This window comes from Meleagris gallopavo, chromosome Z (genome assembly GCF_905368555.1).
Source record: "Meleagris gallopavo chromosome Z, MGAL_WU_HG_1.1, whole genome shotgun sequence".
Classification (NCBI taxonomy): Eukaryota; Metazoa; Chordata; class Aves; order Galliformes; family Phasianidae; genus Meleagris; species Meleagris gallopavo.
This window is the reverse complement of record NC_139435.1, coordinates 17,071,203-17,095,256: the sequence shown is the minus strand read 5'-3', so window position 1 is coordinate 17,095,256 and position 24,054 is coordinate 17,071,203. Positions and strand designations below refer to the sequence as shown.

The 24,054-nt window shown below is 37.6% G+C and overlaps 1 protein-coding gene across 3 annotated transcripts in view; it reads left to right on the top strand.

The window, feature by feature from the left end:
- The window catches only part of PLPP1 (phospholipid phosphatase 1), a 56,230-nt gene that overhangs the window by 7,384 nt on the left and 24,792 nt on the right, over positions 1 to 24,054 (top strand). For 2 of the 3 annotated variants that reach the window (XM_085214037.1, XM_085214036.1), the window contains exons 2-3: positions 6,760 to 6,914; positions 19,490 to 19,770. In XM_085214037.1, the coding sequence (XP_085070163.1) occupies positions 6,760 to 6,914; positions 19,490 to 19,770 (436 nt within the window). Of the gene's footprint in view, positions 1 to 6,759; positions 6,915 to 15,929; positions 16,082 to 19,489; positions 19,771 to 24,054 lie in introns of all 3 variants that reach the window. The other variant, XM_085214038.1, reaches the window with a different exon arrangement.

Genomic DNA, 24,054 nt, shown 5'->3' with positions numbered 1-24,054 from the left:
CAAAGCCTTTAATAGGTCACATAGTACATGATAAATATTTAATTTCAGCTGAGTAGGAAGAGTTATAGTGGGAGAACTCGTTCTCCCTTGTTCTGGCTGCAGCTCACTTCCTTTGAGTACTGCAATGCACAAAGCTACTGATGTTTCCTTTTCCCACTCTTAATTTTTTTTTTCTCCACTTTTAGCAATTAATATGTTGGTCTTTATTCTTTGTCAGGTGTCAGTTATAACAAACTTGCCTCTCCCTGCTGGGTGATCTGCTGATATGTGGTTGTCTCTGGGCTTGCTTAGCTTGGACCTCCTCCACCTGCCAACCAGAAGCAGAATCCAGGGCACAGTGCGTTGCTTGTGTCCTCATACACGATCACTTGAGCCACTTGGTTTTCCTTGCAGTGAATAGAACAGCGTAGAGATGAGAGAGTAATGTATCTTAGCTCTTCTTACTTCTATATTTGTACTTCACTAAATGCTCACAGGGAAGACAGCTGTGGGTTTTTACACTCCCAACAATTGCTTCTAAAAATCATTATTTTTTTTAAGTTGATTGCGCCATCAGTTGATTGTGTGAAATGCAGAATTAAGAGAGTGTGTGTGTATATATATATATATATATGTGTATATATATATATAAAATTCACTTGTTTAAAAATGAATCAGATAGACAAACGTTGTGTAATGCAGGTAAGTGAATTAATGTTAATTGTTGAATGCAGGGAAACTATCGATTCAGTTGCAGTTTAATGCTAGTTAATGACTGGACTGGAAAACATGCTGTCCTGCTTTTAGGCTGGCATAGCTCAGAGTAAAGTTTCCTTTGCCTCACTCATGCCTCCACCACCATTGCCGTTTGTCAACTAAAGCATAAGGCATGGGGAGGGAGTCACTTAGTGAAAGTACTGCTAGCTGATCCAGGCTGCTCATCTGTCTTCTCTGTGAGGCAATTTGCATATAAGAAAATAATTCAAAATGCAGTCCACCTACATTTGCAAACTTATTTCTGGTCTGTAGCAGAAATTCAAATGTAGTTTGGTCTTTACAGCATGTTTCTATTGGTTATTGGAGCCTAGCACAGCCTCTAGTGTTACCAGAATAATTGGTGTGTGGGTGATAAAAATATTTTTCATTCCTTGGGATAGGAGATTAAGATTAAATCTTCTGGGAAGGTTCCTGACACCTCACAAGGAGTCTACTCTCACTTCTCATCTTGAACATAGCTTCTTGGATTTCTTTTGTCCATTCTTCACCTTTAGGAGTCAAAAGTCTATAAACGGTTTTTTCTTAATTTTTTTCTCCTTTCTGTAGTAGTTTTCTGTATTCCCATTACATTGTCCTCTAGAACTCTTGACTACCTGTCTCTTACCTGTTCACTAAAGAAACTTTTTCAGCACCATTGCTTTTCTGCAGAGAAAAGTTTCTTTTACAGGTGCTCCAAAATTCACTCTAGTAGCATGAGGCTGTCCTGTCTCAGTTTCTTTAAATCTCTCACATATCGCCTTGCTTTAGATTCTACATTCCAAAATGAGCAGGAAAGCAAACATGTCTGTCTTGGCTGAAAATAAAAGCACAAATGCATGTGTAAGAGTAGAAAAAATCTCATTTCTTCTTTGCTTGCAATAGTGGTTACCGACCATAGAGGTTCAGTTCAGAATGACACCATTTACATGGGTGTGGGGTTGTATAATCTCATGTAGAAATACTGTGGTAACTCTTCTTAATGAGTAGCTGATAAATGATTTGTTTTGAAGATAGCATTTACAGTGCTCTGTGAAGACTTTTTCCGATACTGCCTAAACTCCTGTTTGACACTTCTTTTCCCCAGTTCAGATGTGAATTAGGGATTTTTTTTTTTCAAAAGCCAAAGCTTACCTTGTGCCAGAGCATCACCATCAGCATGTAGTGATCCTATTTTCATATTTCTCTATAGTTGTTCTGAAAATCACTCTGACTTTATTTAATACAGTTTCTTTTAAGTGGTGCTTTTAAGCTCGGTATAGCATGACAAAAATTTTTAGTTAATATTCAAGCCAGAATATTTTTATAGTTTCTTGAAGGTAACTTCAAGACTTCTGTGTCATGGAGAGCTCTAGAGTCCACAATTTGCAGAAGCTTTTAAGATGTCACAGAACCTAAAATGAACATTATCTCTATCCAGTGATAAGGAGACCATTGGGTTGATTAAAGGATGTTTACAAAAAGTATTTAACTACTTTGAACTACTTAAAACTGGGAAGGAGAGTGGCTTCCAGCCAGAAATGAGATTTCGTGAGGTGTTTAAGCTGATCTGAGACTATGGCCAACCTATCCTACCTTTCACAGTGTTGGGTATTTGTTTCTATTTTCTACCTTATACCAGTTTTAAGTTCATCACGCAGCTGGATGAGTAATATCCTTGTCAGACGGATTTTTCTTTCTTTCCTTTTTTTTTTAAAGAGGGGAGGCAGGTTAATGTCAAAAGCTGTTAATGTTATGATAACAAAATAGCAGGTTAGGACAGTCTAGGCTGCCTTGAAGTTGCTCTTAAAAACATGACCAGAAACTTTTGGAGCTTTGAGAGTAACATTCTCAATTCTGAACTGGATAATATAGTGTGTAACGAGAACAAGAATGTGAGTCTGTCAACTATAAAACTTAAGAAATAGTCTTAATCTGAGACACTTCTCTAAAGTGTCATCTAACCTGTGTCTATATCCTTTATTAGAAAAGGATTCCTAAATTATGAGTAAATCACAAACACAGTATTTTCCATTTCTGAAGCTTATTTTCTCAAATATTGATCTTAAATATTTTGGCAACTGTCAACTGTAGCAGAGGCTATCTCATCTATAAATGCTAGGATATTTTTTGTATGTTTAGATAAAGATATCTGAACATGAGTCAGCAATGTGCCCTTGCTGCTAAGAAGGCTAATATTGTTCTTGGCCACAGTAGGTAAAATATTGCCAGAGGTCAAGAGAGGAGATCCTTCCCTTGTACTTGCCATTGGCGAGGACACATCAGAGTCCCATGTCCAGTTCTGTACCCCTGGTATAAGAGATACCTGAACACATCAAAATGAGTCCAGTAGAGGTCTGATGAGGTGATGAAAGATGTGGAGCACCTATTCTACAGGGGGGTGTTGAGAGAGCTGGGACTGCTCTTTCTGGAGTGGAGGAGGCTCAAATGAATCTCACTTGTGCATATAAATACCTGAAGGAGGGGTACCAAGAAGGAAGAGCAGGCTCTTTCCAGTGGTGCCCAGTGCCAGGACAAGAAGTAGTTGTCACAGACTATACTCCTACCCTGTTTCACATTTTCTTCCTTACAGGTTTTTTTTTTCATCTCATTTTGTACCATCTGATGTGGATAAATAAATGCAAGATCCTTGAATGCTATTTATGTTACTGTGTATTGTCTGTATGTTCCCATTGGAAGCTAGGCTTCAAGTGACTTGAACCTAGAAGATTGATTTGTATTTTCTTGTGAGTTCAGTGTAGTCCAGTGTAACTATTTCAGGAAGCTTAGCTTGGTACAGTGTATATTGCCATAGTAGGTCTAGCCATAAACTTAAAGCTGTGTCTGTCCTCCAGCTCCTGCTTGGTCTTTACAAAGTTTGAGTCTTGCTACCTTAATCATCAGTCTCCATCCTGTGTTCTTTTCTACTCTGGTCCATGCGTTTGAGGCTTTTTAACTATTCTGTCATAGTTGAAGATTCCAAATTTCTAAGGAACTTTTTTCTATTCAATTTCTGGGGATAGCATATGTTGTCGGAACTAGAGCAGTAGTTCATTGCTACTATCAAAAGAACCTGGAATATGTTGGTCCCTGGCAGCTCACTAGATTAACTAGGAGAACTTTTAACAGAGAATAGAAACCTCAGTCCTGAGGCTGAAGCATGGGGAGCTCCAAGAAGCAATCCTTTATTGCTGAAGGACACATGGTAGATACTTGGAAATTGCTTCTGGCTAGGAAAGGAGGAAGAAGAGGTCCATTGTGAAGAGGGCAACGTATGAATATTGGTCTACAAGATTGCCTTTTAGCTTTGTAATCTTGTGTTTGATTGTGGTCATCCTTTCCTCCAGTTTGTAAAAGCTAATGGATCTGAATACATGCACGTGCAGTCAGCTTGCTTAAAGGCCACGGAGAAGTTTGGCACCTGTAACAGTAATACTGGTCTGTTATGTACATTAATGTTACTTTCTATTGCGAAAACTTTAGGACTGTTTCTCTGTGGTGTCTCTCCCTATAAAATGAGCAGTAATAAAAATACTGCTACTACTTTGGCATTGGTTAAGTTTCTACTAAACATTATTTTCCATAATCTGCTAATCCACTGCTGGAAAACAGCATATCATTTAGATTTTAATTGTAACAGTAGTGTAAGAAATGAGTATTGACAGTTAGTGTTGAATGTATAACCTGTTTCTTCATGTTCTTTTACGTTTAAGTGCAACGAATGAATTTTGCGTAACTGTCCTCATCTGACTCCGCTCGCTGTTTTTCCTCCCCATTTCACAACTCCCAATCTTCATTTAAACCTACTTTTCTTAATTTAAACTGTAGATTATGTACTATATGTGCTTTTAATAATGTAACCAAATCACTTTATTTTAACAAAACTATGCATCCTATTTTGTTGTTGAAAAAGATGTAGAAAGAAACAAAAATGTTAGAAGAAATACTTAACTGTAAAGGTACCAGAAGAATCTGGATAACTTTTATGCAAAAGTTCTCACAAACTATTTTTTTTCTCATTAAGTTTGTTTATGAGGAGTTTATTTAATGGGGAAAAAAACCACAAACTTCTATAGTTCACTCATAATTTAATGAAAACTAGTCTCTTACTTAAATGAAAATTGAGCACAAACTTGTCAAAAACTTTTCTTCATTGGAGAGAGGAAAAAAAAATAAAGTGCCCTCAAGCTTCTATCTTAACTAGGTTACAGAGTGAGTAATTCTCTCCTGTTGCAGCTGCACAACAAAAAGCCTCTTTATATTCAAATGAAAAGTTATTTTGCTGGCAGGCTTAAAATGTTGCTTCTCACACTCTTAAAGTACTTTCTTTTTACTCAGTTAATGGCTCTCTTCCAATTCCTAAATAAATCTTTCTTAGTTTAAAAAAAAAAAAAAAAAAAAAGTATGACCCCAAACTGTAAACCTGCGTACATTAGTGGCAAGAAATTTGGAATCTGTGACCTAGGAATCCTGTGATATTTGCAAGTGCTAGAATGTCTTCCAGCTTCTGACTGGGACACTTGGAGAATATATTTTGGCAGCTGGCAAAATGAAATAGCCTGTCCCAATGAACCTAAATTCAAGGGCCTTGAAAGAAAAGCCAAGCAAAGCACAAAATCTTTTTGTAAGAAGCAGGCAATGAGGTGATGCTGGCTTAAAAAATAAAATAAAAAATTGAGTTGGAAATGTCATGGACAGGTACTGGGGTGGGGAGGAAGGAACCTCAAAACCTTTGGATGTTGTAGCAGCTTTTCTTGGGTGGGAAAAAAAGTTAAGTCTTAAGTAGTCACCTTCTGAAGAGCACCAGTTAGCATTTTAAGAAAAATGAGGATGTGATTATTTCCACACGTGACCTACTTGGTAGTATTTTGGTAACCTGTTTGAGAAGATAATGCTCTTGCCTATTTCATACAGTACTGCCAACCCCCACGTCTTGATCCTGGATATGGAGTGCCAGAGATGAAAACAGGAAACCTGGGCTCTGACTTAACATTAGTGTAATCTTGCCATGGCCTTGGAGAGCTGAAAACTGGCTCCAGACTTGCTAACGCACTGCATCTTCATTTAATCCTATCTGAGTGAACTTAGTTCTTCAGTATGACTTCCTTCTTCTCAAATGGCTGAGTGTCTTCATCAAGGAAAAGGAGGAATGAGGAAATAAAATGGCAAACTAGGATTTTTCAAGCTCACTGCTCCTGCAAATATCTATTCTCAAATCGACTCTCACTTTGACAGAAACAGGGTCTGGGCAGCCACACATCTCAGAAGCTATTGATGGCTTATTTTAGGTGTGACTGCTAGTGTAGTGGAAATGTCTGAAAAGAGGAAACATATGATAGGCAGTATAAGTTCAGAGAGCTGTCGTAGTTCCGTAGTTCCTGTTTACTGCTATTTGCATGCGGAAATCTTCTGAAGTGTAGGAAAGCTGTGTAAATGTAACTTTTAAAACTAAAAATCTTATTGCCAGTCCTAAATGTCCCTATCTCCTATTTGTGTCTCTGAAACTCTCTTGTCTTACCTACATGAAACATACTTGCACTAAATCTTTTAACTACCCTACTCAAACCACAAAAAAAACACAGACTGTATGTATCTCTTTTTCTTTGTTTCCTGTAAATACTGGCCAGATTATGTAGAACAGGGCTGGTAATTTAGATACAAGCCAATGTCGTGGGTTGGGTGGTGAAGGAGAGGCCATAAAAGGGCATATAGAAGGCAGCCTACTCTCAATAGCTGGCTGGTCAGGTGAGTGGCAAATACTGTTCTAAAGGATAATCTGGTTCAGTGTGTGAGGACTTTGAACTCTCTACTAAACTTCTGCATCTGGTGGGCGATATCAGAATCTTTCTGAAGCGAGCAAATATATGATAAACTTCTATAAAAAGGATTTGGTAAATATGTATGTTGCATGATCATTTACTGTGATCTGGGAAATTTAAGTTTTGCATGTTTGATATCTTCTTCCATGCATGTTTAAAAATGTTTTTTGATTTAACCACATGTATTGTTTTTTGTTTTTGTTGTTTTTGTTTTTCCTTCCCCCAACAGCTGGCTTACCTCTTGGTGTTCTAAACTTGGCCAAAATAAAACCGTATCAGAGAGGCTTTTTCTGTAATGATGACAGCATCAAGTATCCGTTCCATGACAGTACCATCACATCCACTGTCCTCTACACAGTGGGGTTCACCCTGCCCATTTTATCTGTAAGTAGCTAATATATAGGGAGCATTGGTGATGGGAGTAAAATGAATACCTTCCAAGATTACAGCATTGTGATTTTTACTGAGTTGAAGCCAACGGAGAGATTATAAAGGGAAAGTCCTGTATATATGGGATCTTATTTATAAGTAGTCATATGCATGTGAAAGATGCAGTTAGCTACTGCTGTCTGCACAGAAAATCCGGTACTAATCTGTAACTGCTAGTAACTTTAATCTTATTTGCTTCAGGAACAATAACAACAAAAAAATGGAGTAAGGATTTGCTGCATTAGTGAGCCTAGTTCATTATCTTTGGGGAGAAAAATACTACAGACTTCTAAAGTTCTATAAGATAAATAATCTGTCTTTTGTTCACAATGAGTTAGTCTGAATGTTTGTGGTGATAAGATTTCCACTTCATTGGAGTACACAGATCTACTTAGTGAGTTTTGCTTTCATATACTTTCACTGAAATTTGTCTAATTTGAACACGGTGGTTTGTGTTCAAGAAGTGTGATGACTCCTTAAACCCTTCAAAATGGGATACAGAAGCAAAAAATACAGAGGCTTGCAGAAAAGAGGCTTAGTCTTTTGAAGACCACATGATTTTTACAAAGAATGTTCTTAACACTGCAGTAGATTTCTTAACAATATTTCAAACCTGATTTTAGACAAGTTTTAGTACAGTTTTAGAGAACCATAATCTAACTACTCAGAATAATCTTTAGCCTGAACTTCTATCTTGTCTGTTTGCAGTGGTTGACCAAACAATATTAGAGAGTCATAATCATTTCTGGTCTTCTGAGGAATTTGAATGTCCAATTAACCAGGAGAAAATTTAGGCTGCCCAGAGAGGGTTGTGGGGTCTCCTTCTCTGGAGACATTCAAAACCCCTTGAATGCACTCCTGTGTGACCTGATCTAGGTGTTCCTGCAAGGAGTTTGGACTAGGTGATCTTTTGAGGTTTCTTCCAATCCCTGACATTCTGTGAATCTGTGAAAAGTATATGTTGAACTGATTAAAGGATGGAACAATCATTTAAAACATGTCTGAAATCTCTATACCTTATTATTCAAACTTTAAATGCCTGTTTATTAAAGCTTCATTCACTTTCTCTACAATAAATATCACAAAATCACAGAATGGCCTGACTTGGAAGGGATCTCAAGTATCATGAATTTCCAACCCCCTGTTATAGGTAAGGCCACCAACCTCCTCATTTGAAGCATTTGAAGGTTCTAAGCAACCTCACAGAAGTAGAACAGAATGGAAGTGCTCTGAGGCACCAACAGAGTTGTCATCAGTAGTATTCAGTTCCATTTTGAGGAAGCTGTCAATTTGATATAAATTCTTTTTCACAAGCATTTGTGTGTATCTAAGTTGATGTGTAGAAGTGAACTAGCAATAGCATTTCCATGCAGTGCTGAACTTCCAAAGAGGCACTTCAGTTACTTTAAACTATGTGTTGAATTGCTTGATTATTTTTTTTTCTTAAAGCTCCATTTTCATATTTGAAGGATTTATTTCTGTACTAGAAAGTCAGCTTTTCTCCTTTTTTTTTTTTTTTTTTTTTTCCTTCCTTATTTTCTCTCTAAAATGGGAAAGGACCTCTTGACTTTATGGCAAATGTACCTAACCATAAGCTTCCTGGGATTGGTGAAGACTACGACTGCAACTTCAGCTGACAAAGTCTCTGAAATTATAAATTTGAATTAGACTTATCAGAACAGAATAATCTCTGATAACATTTTGCTTCTGATACACTTGTAGGATTCTCACAGTAAAACTTTATTACATCTGTTCAAAGAATTGGAACATGGAACATGTAACTATCATTTCCAAAAGACCTGTGTTGTAGGGAGAGGGAGGAAACATTCAAGGTATTTCTAATTCAATGAATTCCTTGTAAAATATCACTTTCATGAAGTAGAGAAAGTTATAGAATAAAAGTAAATTACAATTTTTTTCTGAAAAAATCTGACTTTGAAGCTGTTGGGACTCTATCGAAGCAAGGGATATTTAAACTGTATTTGTATTTCTTTGCTGGAAGGAGAATAGCGTTGTAAGATGAATTCTGGAGTTGTCTGTAGGCAGTTCTTTGACCTTTTGCAAGAGGTGAAGACTAACCTTCATGCCCACTGAAAACTTAAGAGCTAAGGCAAACTGTTCAGACCTAAGTTTTTACTGATGAATTTTAGGAGGAGTCGAACTGAATGCTTTCTAATTTCAAGCTTGTGATTAGTCAAATGGAAGGAGGAAAGCTGACCTGGCTGGGAACAGGAGAATCAGACATTAAGACTGATTTCTTCTATCGGACAGTCTCACTGTAGGCTTGAGATTTGATTGCAAGGCAGCATAAGCTTTTGCAAGTAGTATGTTAATCAACATCTTCAGCAAGGACAGAGTTGACTCACAAAAGTGTATTGGAAGTAGCTCTGATTATCTATACCTAGTCAACATCTTATCCTGGTAATAAGACTTTTGTGAAGGGATCTGACTTCGAAAGAAATTCACACCAGTAATAGTATCTAATGCTAAGCAAGGAAAAGCTGATAAATTGCATTTCCATGCAATCTTTGTCCTCGCATTAGACTTGAACAGGACACTTTTTAAGTTGGACTTAACCTCAGCTCTGTCCCCTCACAAAAGAGAAAGAACTTGGTAAGAAGTTGAGGGGAACAAGAGAAAAAAATATCTGCATTATGGAAAGCAAATGATTATTTGGATAGTCTGTCTTCCATCCTCTGGCTCACCTGATCACCCTTGCTGTTCTGCTTAGGCAGAAAATTACTTGTGCAGAGAGTTGGGTTTTTTACCCTTCTCTTCTGCATGAAGTTGAATGACAAAACATTGCGGTTGATCTTGTTGAGCCAAGGATTAATGGCATAATTCCACTTCTTGCTAGGTGCCCTCCTTAACTAAGTTTCCTTTTTAAGAAATGGAAAGTAGAATTGTCCTGTTACCAGAAGAAGTGGAAGTCTAACCTTGTCTGCAAAGAGCTGTGTGATACCTTTGCCAGCTCCTGCAGAATGTGAGCAATTGTATGGAGTGATTCTCTGCTGTAAAGTCTTAATCAAATTGTCACAAAGCACGTGTTTCCAGGAAGGATTTCTGGTGTTGTACAAATAAATATTATGGATGTTTTTGCTGACAACTTGTAGTGAATGTCTAAAAATATGCAGGGGAAGTGTTTAACTTAGACTCTGATTTGAATTTCTGGTGTAAGGAGACGATCTTAAACTATCTATGGAATCTTTTTCACAGGAAGATTAGATCTTTTCTAGTTTATAGCTGTACTAATGAAGTTGACATTAGATTATAGGATTGAAGTGGTGGTGGTTTTGCTGTCTTTACTCTTACAGCCCACTGAGACAAATCATTTTAATTTTGTTGCCTTTCTCTGGAGGAAAAACCATAGTTATCCAGTGCTCATGCATAGACGCGGGAACCTGATCAAGACTAGAAACATGAAAAGAATAGACTTCTGCAGGGTATTTACTGAAAAGTAAAAATACAATTGGTCAGAAACTGTATCAGCTTGAGTGGAAGTCTAATCCATTTGATTGGATGAGTTAGACTGTATTGGACAAGAGAAGTATGTGATGTAACTAAGATATACTTAGTCTTATCAGCTGATGTACTTGTATTTTTACTAATTGAATTCTGTCTGAAAGACTGTAATGTATACTTGTAATAGCTGTTTGTATTTGTTGTTCTTTAATTCTTGCTTTTTGATGGATTGGTATTATAATTCTTTTTCACTAGTATCTGTTGCCAATGCAGTTAGTTGATTTACAGCCCTCATGTTCTATTGTACTCTGCAAATTCCAACTTTTTTCATTTTTGAGATAATGAAGAATGTACTTTAGGAGTCCATCTGGCATCATGTAAGATGGATAAATTTGCAAATTGAATACTGTATCAGAAAAAAATTGTTGTTGGCTAGCTAATTAGGTTTTTCCGATGGCACTAGCATTTCTCATGTCTGCTCTATTACAATAGTTACAACAGCCATAGGAAATGAAGTTTTTCCCCCTTAGATGAGCTCTGTGAGCTTGTCATTCCAACATATGAGTAATTTAAACTCTATGTGCGTTGCTCTGAACTTATTGTTGCACAAATCTCCTTGTGTTCCCATGTCCTTAGAGTAGTTTTTCAGACAAAACTGGAAGACCTTGATCTTCCAGTGTATAAAAGAATTGTCAACAAGAATTGTTAATGAATTATATGCTGTACAACACTAGCTATCATGACTTGGTCCCTCAGATTACCCTACTGGTAACCTTTTCCCAACCTTATAATTTTTCTTAGCATACCTTTTGTCATCTTCCCTGTAGGCATTTTCCTCACCATGTTACAAGCGATTTGGAAAATGAAGTATACATATGAGGTACTTTTTGGTGTTATTGTATGAGAAATATTTGATAGAATCTTTAATGACCCTTAGTGATCTCTACTTTACACTTAAAATATAACTCCTTATTATTATTATTTTACTTTCATGTGAAACTTTGAACCCAATTGATTTTTTTTTTAGTAATTCTTTTTTTTTATTATTTTTAATGTGCCAGACTTTTCCCTTTGAAATTGTAGCTTTTTTGAGGGAAAAACTGATATTTGTAGAAAAAGTAGGGCTTTTCCTTTGACACAGCATGACAATGTGCAAGTATGCAAGATAAGTAGAGGTGTTTCCTTCCCCACCCCCCCCCCCCCCCCGCCTTAGTGATCCACTCTACTACTTTCTCCTTGAGAAACAATTTTTGTACCTGTTAGGTGGATAAATCTCCTGACTAGGAAGTATAACAGCTCTAAAACTTCTAACATTTGGTCTCTCATTCTGTTTGAGGAGATCTTGATGTTAATGACAACTGTACTGTTATGAAGACAGTGTCACTTAATCTTCAGTCATTCCTAGTCCTCCTCTGCAGGTTTCATACTTTGGAAATTGCTGCCATAAAGCGAAAGCTCATTCCTATCCTCTGGAACTGGTATCTGTCAGGGTAAAATAAGTAACACGTCTACCACAATTGCAGGGCTCACTTTGTGCTTTTTGTATTAAGAGACCTTGTCTCTATCAGTGCTTTTATGTCACTTTTGCTGCTTGTTTTCCTTGCATCTGTGAAAGCCAAATTTGCACTGCAAAAGTACTTAAGATGTGTCTTTGAAAGGATTTCAGTTTAGATATTGAGCTTGGTTTTTGAGGATTTCTTGATCTGGGTTTAAAAATCAAACCATGGATCACTTAAAAACAGAACAAAACCCCAAATGTTGAGCTATTTTTCTTCTTGTCAGAAACAGTAGTTGTCCCTCTGATTTGAATTCTTTGCTTTCTTTCCCTTGAAACCAGCTAGCAGTGAAATGAATCATATGTATTTAAAAGAAGAAAGTAGATTAAATGTATTGTATGGAGCATATTCTGAGGGAGCAACTACTGACATTGGATGGTACTTTAACCAAAAAGACCTTGAAACCAGTGTGATTGTGGTACTCTAGGCTAGGAACTATCTTGGACTGAACAAATAGTAACAAATAGTGTGACTCTAGGTGTAGCTTTAATTGCATTAGATAAAAAAATCTGATAAATCTTCTGATTGTATCTGATTGTAACCTCATTAAAAAACTGTTCTTATGAAAATTAAAACTTAATTACTTCAAGTTTTCATAGCTTCCCTAACACTATTTTTTAACTCTTCAAATTAATTCCAGGTAGATATCTAGAACTTTTAAGACTGTCTTTAATGAAATTTTTCTGTCCTACCTAAATTTTACTGGTTATGACTTTTGGAAATGGGAGACTTTTGTGCTAAATAGGAGTATTTGCAAATACTTCGTGATCTTCAGCTCCAGAAGAGCTTCCTCAAAGCTGTCTAAAACAATTGTGTAGATTCATACCCAAAACTGTTTTTTTGCGTAGTCCACTCAGAATTTGAAAGATACAAGTGACTGTGTAATAGTTGATGCTATGTTTTTTTGTCTCAGTAGTAGTGCTTGGATTTCTTAGAATCCAGGAAGATCAGTGGATTTTTTTGGTCTAGAAAGAAGTTCTTTAACCATGCTTTTTATTTTGCTAGACCAAGACTCTGGTAAACTCAAGCAGTGGAACATTAAACTGATGAAAATGAGTCTCACTCAAGTGAGGGAAATGAAATTATGAAAGAGAAGACATTTTAACTTAATTTAGTTGATTCACTTAACTATTCTGTTTACATTGTCTTGATATAGGCTAATGCTGCAAGCAATTACAGACTAATTACTGCATAAACTCAGTATTGCTGAAGAGTGAGCATGCATCTCAGACACCTTTTCTTTGCAAAAAAGAATGCAGTTTCAAAACATAAAACAAATATGGCCCAAGCTCTCTGGAAGCTTGCCGTCTTCATTCTGATGAAAAACTGTAACAGTGAGGTTGGGGTAGAAGGAAATGAGGAGTAACTCGCCTTGATGCTATTTATCATAAAGCATACTTTTAAGAAGAGTAATGCATAGCTGGTGACCTGGTGCCAGTGACAACACCTGACTAGGAGAGTAGAGACGTTAGGTTTTGATAACCATCCAGACATGGTCCTGGATGCCCTGGTCTGAGTGTCCTTCCTGAGTAGGAGTTGGACCACATGGACCCAGAAGTCCCTCAGCCATTCTGTGATTTATGTTTTTAAGCTGAACTCAATATTGTGAGCAACGGCTTTACTGCGATTGAATCTAACCTACAAGAGTAAACCTGTAAAAATCATCAGTATGAAAATAAGCCTTTTCTTTACATCTTTACATCTATTTTTAGATCTAAGGAAGTATTAAATCTTTGTGTGTGCAGAGCAAAAACAACTTTCATTCTGTCATTTTTTGTCATGTTGACAATCAGCAGGTTCATTCATGTCACACAGCGTAGCTAATTACCAAACAGCTGATATGTACAGGCATGCTGTCAAAACACCAGCACAGGGGGAGGGCAGAAATGAGGGCTGGACTGTGGTGTTTTCCAAATCCATTTTGTTCTTATTAGGATGAATGGACAGTGTTGTTTTTTTTTTTTCCTTCCATTTGTTAGAAAGGCTGTATTTGCACAGCACAGCTGAGCTCTCAGGGTTCTCTGCTGGCAGGTATTTGAATGGTTCAATGTTTTGGAGGGGTTTTGGCTTGGCTCAACCTGTGCTTCTGTCCTTTTTCTGTTCCACTGGTGTGCCTGGATGGCTTCCAGCACTAGGTCAATCATAGTCTCTCTGGTGTGGAACTGGGAATAACTCTTCTTCACAGTGGCAGGTTTTTTCTTCCCTGGAAGTAGCAGGAAGTTCTGCATGCTATTGAATTTTGTAATTGTAGCAATACAGACCATGCTTGATTGTGATGTGCCCAAGTATCCCAGCTGGGCGCTACCAGGAGCTCTAAACTACTGAACTATGGCTCTGTGCTGCATCACACTCATTAGGGATAACTTCAAGGAAGTTTTCATCTTGTGAGTCATTAGCTTGTTGTTTGTTCTTCTGGTTTTAAAGTGGAGCATTTATTTAAAACAGTTACTTCAACATGATGTGAAGGGCAAGATCTGAAGCAAATCACTGAAGTATTCCTCATCTGTGCCTGGCTCAGGAGTCAGGCTTAGTTTGGAGGACTTTGTTGGTGGAGATTAAAAAGGGAGAAAGGATCCTTTTCAAAATCCTGTCTTGATTTTTATTTTTAAACCTGAGCACGTAACTTGGTGTGCCCTTGCACTTCCTACCACTCAATTCTTTTACTATTTGATTGCTATGTTGTTGTTTTTTTAATCCATCCTTTTTTTTTCCCCTTTCAAATTTTTTTTTTTTTCCAATTCTTTCTATATTTATCATAGTTTGTAGACACTTACTTGAGGGTGGTTGGTGTGTATATGGAAAGGAAGAGCTGGACTGTGTCTCCTCAAACCTCTGTCAGGGGAAATGTGACTACAACAGCGTCCTTCTGGCAGGCAGCAAAGAGGCTGTTTTTTATCCTTGTGATAAGGATGGTAGATTGGTAGATAAGGAACACTTTCCCCCTGCAAATGTTCTTTAACACTAAGCTGGTATGCATTTTGTATGTGATATTACTGAATTCTGAGCAAGTGCTCTTAAACACTTAATGTCACTAAATTAAAAAAAGACTGTTTTGTTCAGTGTTCCTGGTAGCCTCCCACTTTTTTTTTTTCTATGCAATCACTTCTTTCTGAGGTAGTTCATCCCTATACAGGCTGTGTCTGCAGAGTTTGTGTCTTTCAAGTCTGAAGGATCAGGCTTAAAAAATGTGACTCTACTTGTTTGTAGGAATTATTGCTCTATTTTGGGCTTCTTGTGAACTTTGCTTCCAAATGACCAGTTTTAGTTAGTGTTGCAGGTCTCCTGAGCTACAAATCATTTCATCTTCATCTTGTGTTTAGGATGAGTCAGAAACTTCTTTTGTGGAAGATAGGAATAATATCTCCAAGCCTGAGGCTGTTGGGCATGTGCGGTGACCAAATTGTTCCTTGGACCTATCCAGTGAGCGTGTGAAGTGAGGAGGCTTCTTGTATGCACAAGTAGTCAACCCCTCCCCTCTTCCTAAAAATTCCCTCTGCTCTTGCACTTCCTGAGGAGCACTCATTTTCTGCTTTTATGAAGTGCAGTTTCTGCTCTCCTAATTTCTCAAGCTGGCCAGAAAAGAGGTAAAGGGACAACTGTTGCTCACTGCAATATAAATGAATAGTGAATAACTGTGGCAGTAGCAGCAAATTGAGTAACTCGGTGGCTGTCAATGAACTGTTTACTCACTCATGGTTTCAGACTGCTTTCATGCTTGATGTGCCACAAATATGACAGTGAAAGAAATCCTATCTTCCTTCCTTATGCTTGTATATGTGATTCAGCAGCCTTTCCTGGGAGCTGCAAAGACAAGAAGGCAGTCATCGGGCAAAGTGCATAACCTTGCTGCATGCCTCTTCCTCTTTATGCACTTCTCTTTGCATATTTGGGGGTGAATAATCACTAGAGATTAAATGTTGCTTTTGTAATGTATTTTTTTCCTTTTTGCTAGCTGGCTTGCCTTTTGCAATTCTCAATTCAAGACGTATCCCCTTCCAGAGAGGAGTTTTCTGTAGTGATGAATCCATCCGGTATCCATACAAAGAGGACACCATTTCTTATAAGTTGTTAACAGGAATAATTGTTCCTTTCAGTATAATTGTTGTAAGTTAAACTTTTTTTCATTGCATTTGATTTCAGAGGGGGTGGGAAGGAGGGGGGAACCTGTTAATACAGATCTCTAAAACTGTATTCTGTAGGATTTCTCAGCTTCAAAATAATGCCTTTCAACTAGGTATTAAAGCAATAGTAATGGTGTTCTAAAAAAGATAACTTGAGAAATTTCTGCTTTTTGAAGCCAAACAAATAGAACTGGAGAACAGAAAAAGAACATGGTAGAACTATGACAGTAGTTGTCTTTTTTTAAGTTACTTAATTCTATAGTTTGAGATACAGAAAATTAGTTCTTTATTGATTGGAATATTACACAAATGTGCATTAAACGACTGTCTTGACATTACTGTTCTGGGAACTGCTCTTTTCAGAAGACAATTTAGTATAACATAGTCAGCTTTCCTATCTGCTCCACAATCATTGGAAGTTCTTCTATATGTGGAAGTATAACACTAATAGGCTAATAGGTTACAATCTTCTTGAATAAACTAATAATAAAAACTCTCAAAATTTTGACTTCAATCAGACCTAACCACAAACATAACCCTAGAAAAAAAGAATGAGTAGCCAGGGAATTTTTTTCCTGAAGTTGCACCTTCACACAGAGTCCGTTTATGTTTGAGTTAATGCCAGGGTTTACTTTCATTCTGTACCTCATTTGATTCAACTGAGTTCCTAAGGTTGTCTTCCTTTCACATTGAATCAGTGAACTGGTAATATTCCCTGTGCAACTGCAGTTTAGGATCTCCCTCTTTGACTGCAACTGCTAGATTAGATGAACTGATTCAAGCATATTTTATCTCTGTCCCTCGATATATATGGTTGTACTCTGCCAGGTGAGCCAACATAATAGCTTATTATTGACAAAAAGGCAGGTTCCACTTATAGCACTGTCTTTTGCCACCTACAATGTCATGTCTGAATTGTGTAAGCTACTGGAATTCCTTAACCTGGTTGAAAATAGCTTTTAGCATTCTGCTGGGTTGAGTGAAAGGACTCCGGGAACTATAAGCAAGAAGTATCAGTGCTGATGCCTGAAGTGGCATGAACATATCAACTGAGAGTAAATCTGGAGCTCACCTACCGTGTTAACCGTTCTATGTTTTATATATTGTGTGACTGCATCTAAACTCACACAGTGGCCCTCCAGGTGAGGTTTCAGCGTCACAGTTCAGATATGTCAGAAAGCTTTTGTACTCAGCTCATTGTATCTATGTGCTGATTGTCATCAGAGTTGATCACACTACAATTTGAGCAGAACTGAAACTTTCATGCCAGATAAGGTCTTTAGGTGTTTAACAACTTATCCAAGTATATTTTTGAAATTGAAACAGGAAAAGAAGCAGAATATTGGCTAACTGCTTCTCTGGGCTAATAGGCTACAAATTAGGGAATACTATGGCAATCTGACTCTTGTACAAATATTTTAGACAGGGTTTTTTTTTTTTTCTAGGTTGCAACATGTCAACATGTAGATTGTGTGCTGCTGGATAGGATTTGTTTTATCTGTAGAAATGTGAGGACTGGGAACCAGAACTGGCTTGCTGTATTTTTTTGGTTTTATTGTTTTTCTTTTTGGTGAGTAGGGGGAAAGCCAATGGTTCAAGAACTTAAAAGAAATACAGCAGAAACTTTTTTTTCCACTGTTTGTTCAGTTAACTGGCAAGAGCTCTGTGCAGGAAGATCTTGCCTTTTATGGTAGGACTATTTTTTTCACTCTGCTCACGCTGGTAGTCAGTACTTCATAAGAGCAGCCATACTTGGTCACAGCTGAGGTCCATCTAGTTTATTTCATTTCAGCTGTGGTTAAAACAGAAGAAAGAACAGAAGAACAGAGCAAAATACTTTCCCACTGGCCACTTGTAGATGAGGGCCTGAGTCAGAAAAAGGCTTCAATGAACTTAGTAATTTTTAATGAATGTATTTCCTTTGATTTTTATCCAATCTCCATATGAGTCTGTATGCACACTTGTCTAATGAAGCCACCTTCAGAACATTAGGGATCTTTTAGTGGTGAAATGAAAGCAGTCTTGCCAGAAAATCATCAAGTCAGACACTTAAAAGCAAATGTTAGTGTCTTATCCTCAGTGCTTTTACGCAGACCACTGCAGATGAATACTTTGAGTCCAGTGAAGTAGCTGTAGTGATATCACTTTTTGTCATCTCAACTGAGTGACTTTCTTTAAGCTTTTCAGTAAGCTTTTCAGTCTTGTTCTTTTAGTAGGATTCATTGTGGCTGTAATTCTTTGTTTCAGTTTACTTCATTAAGAGGGTGTTCTCTGGGATTTCTTTTTAAGAACATACTGACTTCTGTGCTTGAAATGTAGATTTTCCAGCTTTTGTCCTTGTTTTGGTGTTTCTCTTCTTCAGTTCATGTCCCAGCAGGGTGCAGAATGCAAAAAAATTGTTGTGTCGTACCCTGATTAACATGTCTGCCTACTTTACATGTGCAGAGCTACTGACAGCCACTTTGCTCAGGTGTCAGTGCCTTTTTGAACAGCTTAATTCACACAATCTCTGCCTTTCTGGTACCATGGATGTATCACTGTTAAGTGATAGATGGAGCTATCACTGAATCCTTAGGATTTTGTAAGTGACTTTATACACATAATCTAATCTACTTTTGTAGAAGAGCCTTTCTATATCAAATGGGGCTGGCTGACTCATATCCAGCCTCTCTGGATGAAATAGTAATATCAGCAGTGGGACGGAAGGTTTATATACCTATTCTAAGAAAAACATGCTTTCTGCGAAAGGTAGATGTTAGAGGAAAAAATCTCCTTTCCTATCAATACTTAATATATTCATGATGCATATACTTTAAACATACAAGATGAGAAATCCTTTGAGATTTTTCTCCCCTAAAGATAAAATTTTCTTGAGGACTAGGAGGTTACTTTGTTTAAATAACTGGCCTTTCACATCTGAAAATCAAATGTAGACCCTTCTGAATGGTTTCTGGTTTCACAAAAAAAAACAAAACAAAAAAAACAACCATGAAAAAGCCTGAGAAGACAGAAGAATTCTGTTTAGCAGATACTAAAATAATGAAAAGTCAGTGTAGGATGGAATGTAAAACTGAGAAGAATACTTTTCATCAGCTCTGTGTCAAACAGTATGGATGAATGTTACCCAGTGAAAGCTTTGTTGTAATAAATATTCTGAGAATCAACTTACCCATATAATTTGTTTTCTAAAGTGCAACATGATGCACAGTAGAGCAAAAAATGATTTTTTTCAAATAATAATGTGTTTTAAAGTTTTAGAAATGGTTACTATCAACTCCTAGGAAGCTTAAATTCTGCAGCTCAATTTTCTTTAGTCTGAAATGACATGTTTGATTATTAACAATAGTATTTTTTTTTAAGTGATTAACTGATGTCCTTCTTTCTCTTTCAGATAATCTTAGGAGAGACTCTCTCTGTCTTTTATAACCATTTGCACTCAAACTCATTTGTCAGAAATAACTACGTAGCCACTATCTACAAAGCCATTGGAACCTTCATTTTTGGAGCAGCTGCTAGCCAGTCATTGACGGACATTGCCAAGTACTCCATAGGCAGACTGCGTCCTCACTTCCTTGCGGTGTGCCAGCCTGACTGGGCACAAGTCAACTGCAGTCTGGGTTACATTGAGAACTTCCCGTGCCAAGGAGACAAAGCAAAAATCAATGAAGGAAGGTGAGTCTGATGGATCTTGTAAACTTGGTTTTGAGACCTCTTTCTTGGCTTGGTAATGTCTTGGGATGATGAGTTCATTGTATATGAAATCACAGGTTCTGAACTGGACATGCTGACTTGGTAGTAATATAACTTGGGAGACTGAACACAGGAAAAATCTAAACTTTATTTAGTTTTTCTTTTTTTAATTGATAGTGAGAAAACCATTTCCAAACTAAAAATTTATAGTGTAAATTTAAACTATGTTTTATAAACTTAAACTATGTTTGCTGTGCTGTTCTGTTCTCTCTTCTCATCTCACAAGCTTGTTGGAAGCTTAGTGATTTGGATAAGCATCACCGCATGTTTTGTTGCAAACATCAGATGTACTACCATTTCAAGTACAGCTTCTGGGAGCCTGCTGAATTGCAGGAGGTCTTGAGTAAAGATACACTTGAAATATATTTGTGCATGTATATATGTTATAGCATGAAGATATTGCAATAGACTTCTGCATGGTTGTCTGCACTGATTAAGGTAGCACTGGATTTTAGTTAGTTCAAGTGAAGTTTTTACACTCTAACCTGAACTTGATTATGCTAATTCTTGAATTCAGTATCTTGTTTTACTCTGAAAACGGTCATCTTCAGCATTCAGTAGCTTTAGCTTTAGTTCCTTGACACCTTCTGTGGTATACTTGCACTTCTATTAATACTGTTGGTTAAACTAATCTTGTTGAAAGCTGCATATAGAAGTTGACATATATTACATTAAAATAGAAACTACTTGCAGATCTCTATGTATGGAAATAGCTATTTAAATTAGAAATTCTCAAGTTGATGAATGCTGTGTATAAGTAAATAGTGTTTTCCTACCTGTCTGTAGGAGAACCCTTTCTTCTGGCATTCTCTGGCATTTAAGTTAGTTCTGATACAGAAACTGGTGTGAAGTACTTCAAATAATTTTAGACTGAATGATTTATGTAAAAATATGCTCTGAAACTTTTATGAAAGTATTGTTATGTTCAATTCCAGCTAGTCATGTGCAGAGTTTCTAATATTTATTCAGATGGAAGATTACAAAGAGATTACAAAGACGTGTATATATTTTTAAATGTAATTTCACTGGGGAAAAGAATACCACACTGTATAGGTTCATCATTGGATGTACTGCTTGCTTTTAATGTTTTAGAAAAGTAGTCTATACAAGGATGAGTGTTCATGTCTCTGAATTAAGAGGGGGGAGGGAAAAACAAGTTGATCTCCTGTCAGTGGTGTGAGTAATATGTCAGTTCTCATATATCAAGACATACATTTGTGCTGTTTGATTGCCTTACAGATATTTTCTTTAGTATTTTTAAAGATATTGACTTGCCAAATGGCTGTTTTATCTCTCACTTGAACAAAGCAGGGACTGGAAGAACGGGGGTAGGTATGCTGGGTTATTAAGAATGATGACAATTTACCTGAATTCCTGAAAGAGGAGTAGGCATAGAGGATTAAGGAAGGACGCATGACTTCTCCATTCTTTGTTAGTTGTAAGGCATACTTCCCTAACTAGTCTGTGGCAGATTGTTCATGAATCTTGTTAATGTTCATGCACTGGAAGGAGTTAATAGAAGCCATAGATACTCACCAGCAGGAGCTGTAAATAAATATTCTGCTATTCCTCTCTTAAGTATACTTTATTGTATTGGCTGGTTTCACTTGTCCAAAATGAGTTTGTAAGCTTGAATGTCTAGTGTAGTTATGTAGGTCACAGAATCACAGAATTGTAGGAGTTGGAATCATTGATTCCAACCCCCCTGCCAAAGCAGGTTCCCTACACCAGGTCACACAAGTAGGCGTCCAAGCAGATCTTGAATATCTCCAGAGAAGGAGACTCCACCACCTCCCTGGGCAGCCTGTTCCAGTGCTCCATCACCCTCACCACAAAGAAGTTATTACGCACATTTGTGCGGAACTTCCTATGCAGCGGTTTCTGGCCGTTTCCCCTTGTCCTGTCTCCACACACTGCTGAAAAGAGTCTGGCCTCGCCACTCTGCCCCCCACACCTTAGATACTTATAAACCTGGATCAGGTCCCCTCTCAGTCGTCTTTTCTCAAGGCTAAACAGACCCAGTTCACTCAGCCTTTCTTCATAGGGGAGATGCTCCAGGCCCTTCACCATCTTTGTGGCCCTCCGCTGGACTCTTTCCAAGAGATCCCTGTCTTTTTTGTACTGGGGAGCCCAGAACTGGACACAGTACTCCAGATGAGGCCTTACCAGGGCAGAGTAGAGGGGGAGGATCACCTCCCTCGACCTGCTGGACACGCTCTTCTTAATGCACCCCAGAATGCCATTGGCCTTTTTGGCCACGAGGGCACACTGCTGGCTCATGGCCAACCTGTTGTCCACCAGGACACCCAGGTCCCTCTCTGCAGAGCTCCTCTCCAGCAGCTCATCCCCCGGCCTGTATTAGTGCATGCAATTATTCCTCCCTAGGTGTAAGACCCTACACTTGCTTTTCTTAAACCTCATCTGGTTTCTTACTGCCCAGCTCTCCAGCCTGTCCAAGTCTCGCTGAATGGCAGCGATTATGCTGTCACTTCTGTTCATCATGTTACGAACTTAGTAGCATAAACAACATACTACACCTGACCTTTATAAAATGTTTTACTGAAACCGAGATTATTTGAACTTTATCCACAGAGTGTTGAGAATAAATGATGTAATATGAAGTATGTGGTATTACTACTTATTGTCTCCTGAATAATTTTGCACGGTCATGTCACAGGGACAGTAATAGCCTTATGGAGGAAAGAAATGCAAATTCTATTTACATTTGGACATATAGTGCAAATGGCATCTGCCTAGAACTTTAAGATTAGAAAGTATACTTACTTTAATTTTTCTGTTTGTAAAAATCGCTTCCTGAAGCAATGTAGAAGTTACAAAAAAAATAAAGAAAGTCAGCTTGTAAAATTAAAACCTGATAAGGATTGTGAAACAGTGTTGGTAATGTAGCATCCAACTTAGAATACTGGAAAGCAATGGGCTCCTAACTGTTAAAACTGATGTTTGTTCTAACTTACTCACATGTTCATTGTGTGGTCAGTTGTGTTGTAGTATGAGTGGTCACAAGTCTCAAAAGTGAATTAACTAGGACAAATCAATTTAATTTAATAATGCTTAAGAATCAATCCAGGTACTTCAGAACTGTGGAGAACTGGCAGGTAGGCTATGAACTTAATGCAGTTTTGTATTTTTAATATTGTATTTTGGTGCAGTAGTTACTATGAACAGCATTTTTTGTGGTATCTCACCTGAAATGCTCCAGAAAACAAATATGCTTGCTCTCCTAAAAACTGAAGTCTTCTACCATTCATAATGTAGATGTAGAGTTCTGTCTCTATAGAGTTGTGTGAATCCTTGTCATCATCATTCAGTTTCTTCTACTGTTGAATAGAGTAGGCATTTCAGCTCCGGCCTTGGCCATTCTTTGCAGCATGCTTGTGTGATGCATCAATTCTTGTCCTTGATAGACAGTCTATTTCTACCTCTTGTGCTTTTTGGTCTAACTCTGTCAGATGGTGCTTGCTGGATCTTTTGCTATTCCTATTTGTTTTCTTGTACAAGGGGATGGAAGATTCTTATGCTGTCCCTGAAATCCTAGCATCACATGGTCACTGCCTCCAGTGCTGCTTATGTGTCCAACAAGTTCAGTATATTTGCTGATTAAGGTTCAGTGAAACGCCTTTCCTGTGTGTCCAGCAACAGTGTCAAAAAAGAAAAGCTGTTGAATTGCTTGTACCTGCCACATTCTCTTTCCAGTAGATTTTGAGACTGCTGGTCTTCCCTAAGAAGCCCTCTTGCATATGGTGCATCTGGATTCCTATGCCCAGTATGACAAATGGGTGCTGAGATATCTTGATTATGTTTTGTTTATAAAATTAAATTTCTTATTAAGCCTCAAAAGAATACTTAACAATATTCAATACTTCCTGAGCCCTTGGAAAGGCTTGATTATTGACCTCCAAATATCGAAGTAGGCTTTCTCTTTGAGATACTTTAATAACTTTGCTTTTCCGTTTGTCTTTCCAGCTGTACCTAATGATGCATTTTAAAAAGAGAAGGGTCAAGGCATAATGTAGTTTCTTGAACTCATTTATCTGTTAGCTTTTATTCATTTATTGAGCTTCTGATTAAGGCGTAGATTTGGAAGTGTCCGAATATTGTTTCTCAAAACTTCTGCTATTTAAGTATTGTTGACTTGTTTCTGGTCTCTTACAGAAACATGGGGTATAAGGGTTTTTGTCTTGTTTG